This window comes from Eimeria mitis, genomic scaffold, assembly GCF_000499745.2.
Source record: "Eimeria mitis Houghton genomic scaffold, Emh_scaff3374, whole genome shotgun sequence".
Taxonomy (NCBI): domain Eukaryota; phylum Apicomplexa; class Conoidasida; order Eucoccidiorida; family Eimeriidae; genus Eimeria; species Eimeria mitis.
This window is the reverse complement of record NW_013571713.1, coordinates 1,717-2,459: the sequence shown is the minus strand read 5'-3', so window position 1 is coordinate 2,459 and position 743 is coordinate 1,717. Positions and strand designations below refer to the sequence as shown.

The window sequence follows — 743 nt, the reverse complement described above, 5'->3', positions numbered from 1 at the left end:
GGGGTTGGGGGCCCCTGCTGCTGCTTGAGGGGAGAAGAAGGAAAGAAGCCGTCGCCTGGCTCTGTGTCGCGGGGCCTCCTGGGGCTTGGAGCGGGTACATGTTGGGGGCCCTTAGGAAACTCAGGTTGTTTCTGCTGCTGTCTGCTGCTGCTGCTGCTGCTGCTGCTGCTGCTGCTGCTGCTGTTGCAGTCGGTGGCATCGCCATTCTGCTGCTGCTGCTGCTGCAGCAGATGCAGACGCTCTGGCAGCGCACAGCTGGGGCCCCCACCTGAGGGGTTGAGGGAGGGGGGCCCCCTATGGGGCCCCCTTTGGGGTTTATCTATAGGCTGAGAGTTGCTGGGTTCTGTGATGATTTGTTTGTTATATATTTCTCTGTCTCCTTTCTGCAGAAAAGCAACACCGATGTCTCTTCTTTCTGTCTCCTTTTGAGCCCGAAGGAGGAGACGGTGACCCTCCATACCCCCCAGCATTGCTGCTGCTGCTGCTGCTGCTGCTGCTGCTGTTGTTGCTGCTGATGATGATGGTGATGAGGAGCAGCGGGGGCCCCCTATCGTCTCTCTCACCAGGGCCCCCCAGCTTGGGTATATAACTGTCTCGTTCTGAGCACCTGGGGGCCCCCTGTACCCTTCACTGTTGCTAGAGGGGGCCCCCTGGGGGCCCCCTTCTCCCTCCTCTGTATCGGTTATGTCTATTGAGCCAAAGCGAGCAGCAGGTGCTGCTGCTGCTGCTGCTGCTGCTGCTGC

The 743-nt window shown here is 60.0% G+C and overlaps 1 protein-coding gene across 1 annotated transcript in view; it reads right to left on the bottom strand.

The window, feature by feature from the left end:
• The window catches only part of EMH_0065330 (uncharacterized protein), a gene marked incomplete at both ends in the record, with an annotated part of 5,127 nt that overhangs the window by 3,826 nt on the left and 558 nt on the right, over positions 1-743 (bottom strand). Inside the window, 1 exon segment of the mRNA XM_013498367.1 lies at positions 3-743. Within this exon segment, the coding sequence (XP_013353821.1) occupies positions 3-743 (741 nt within the window).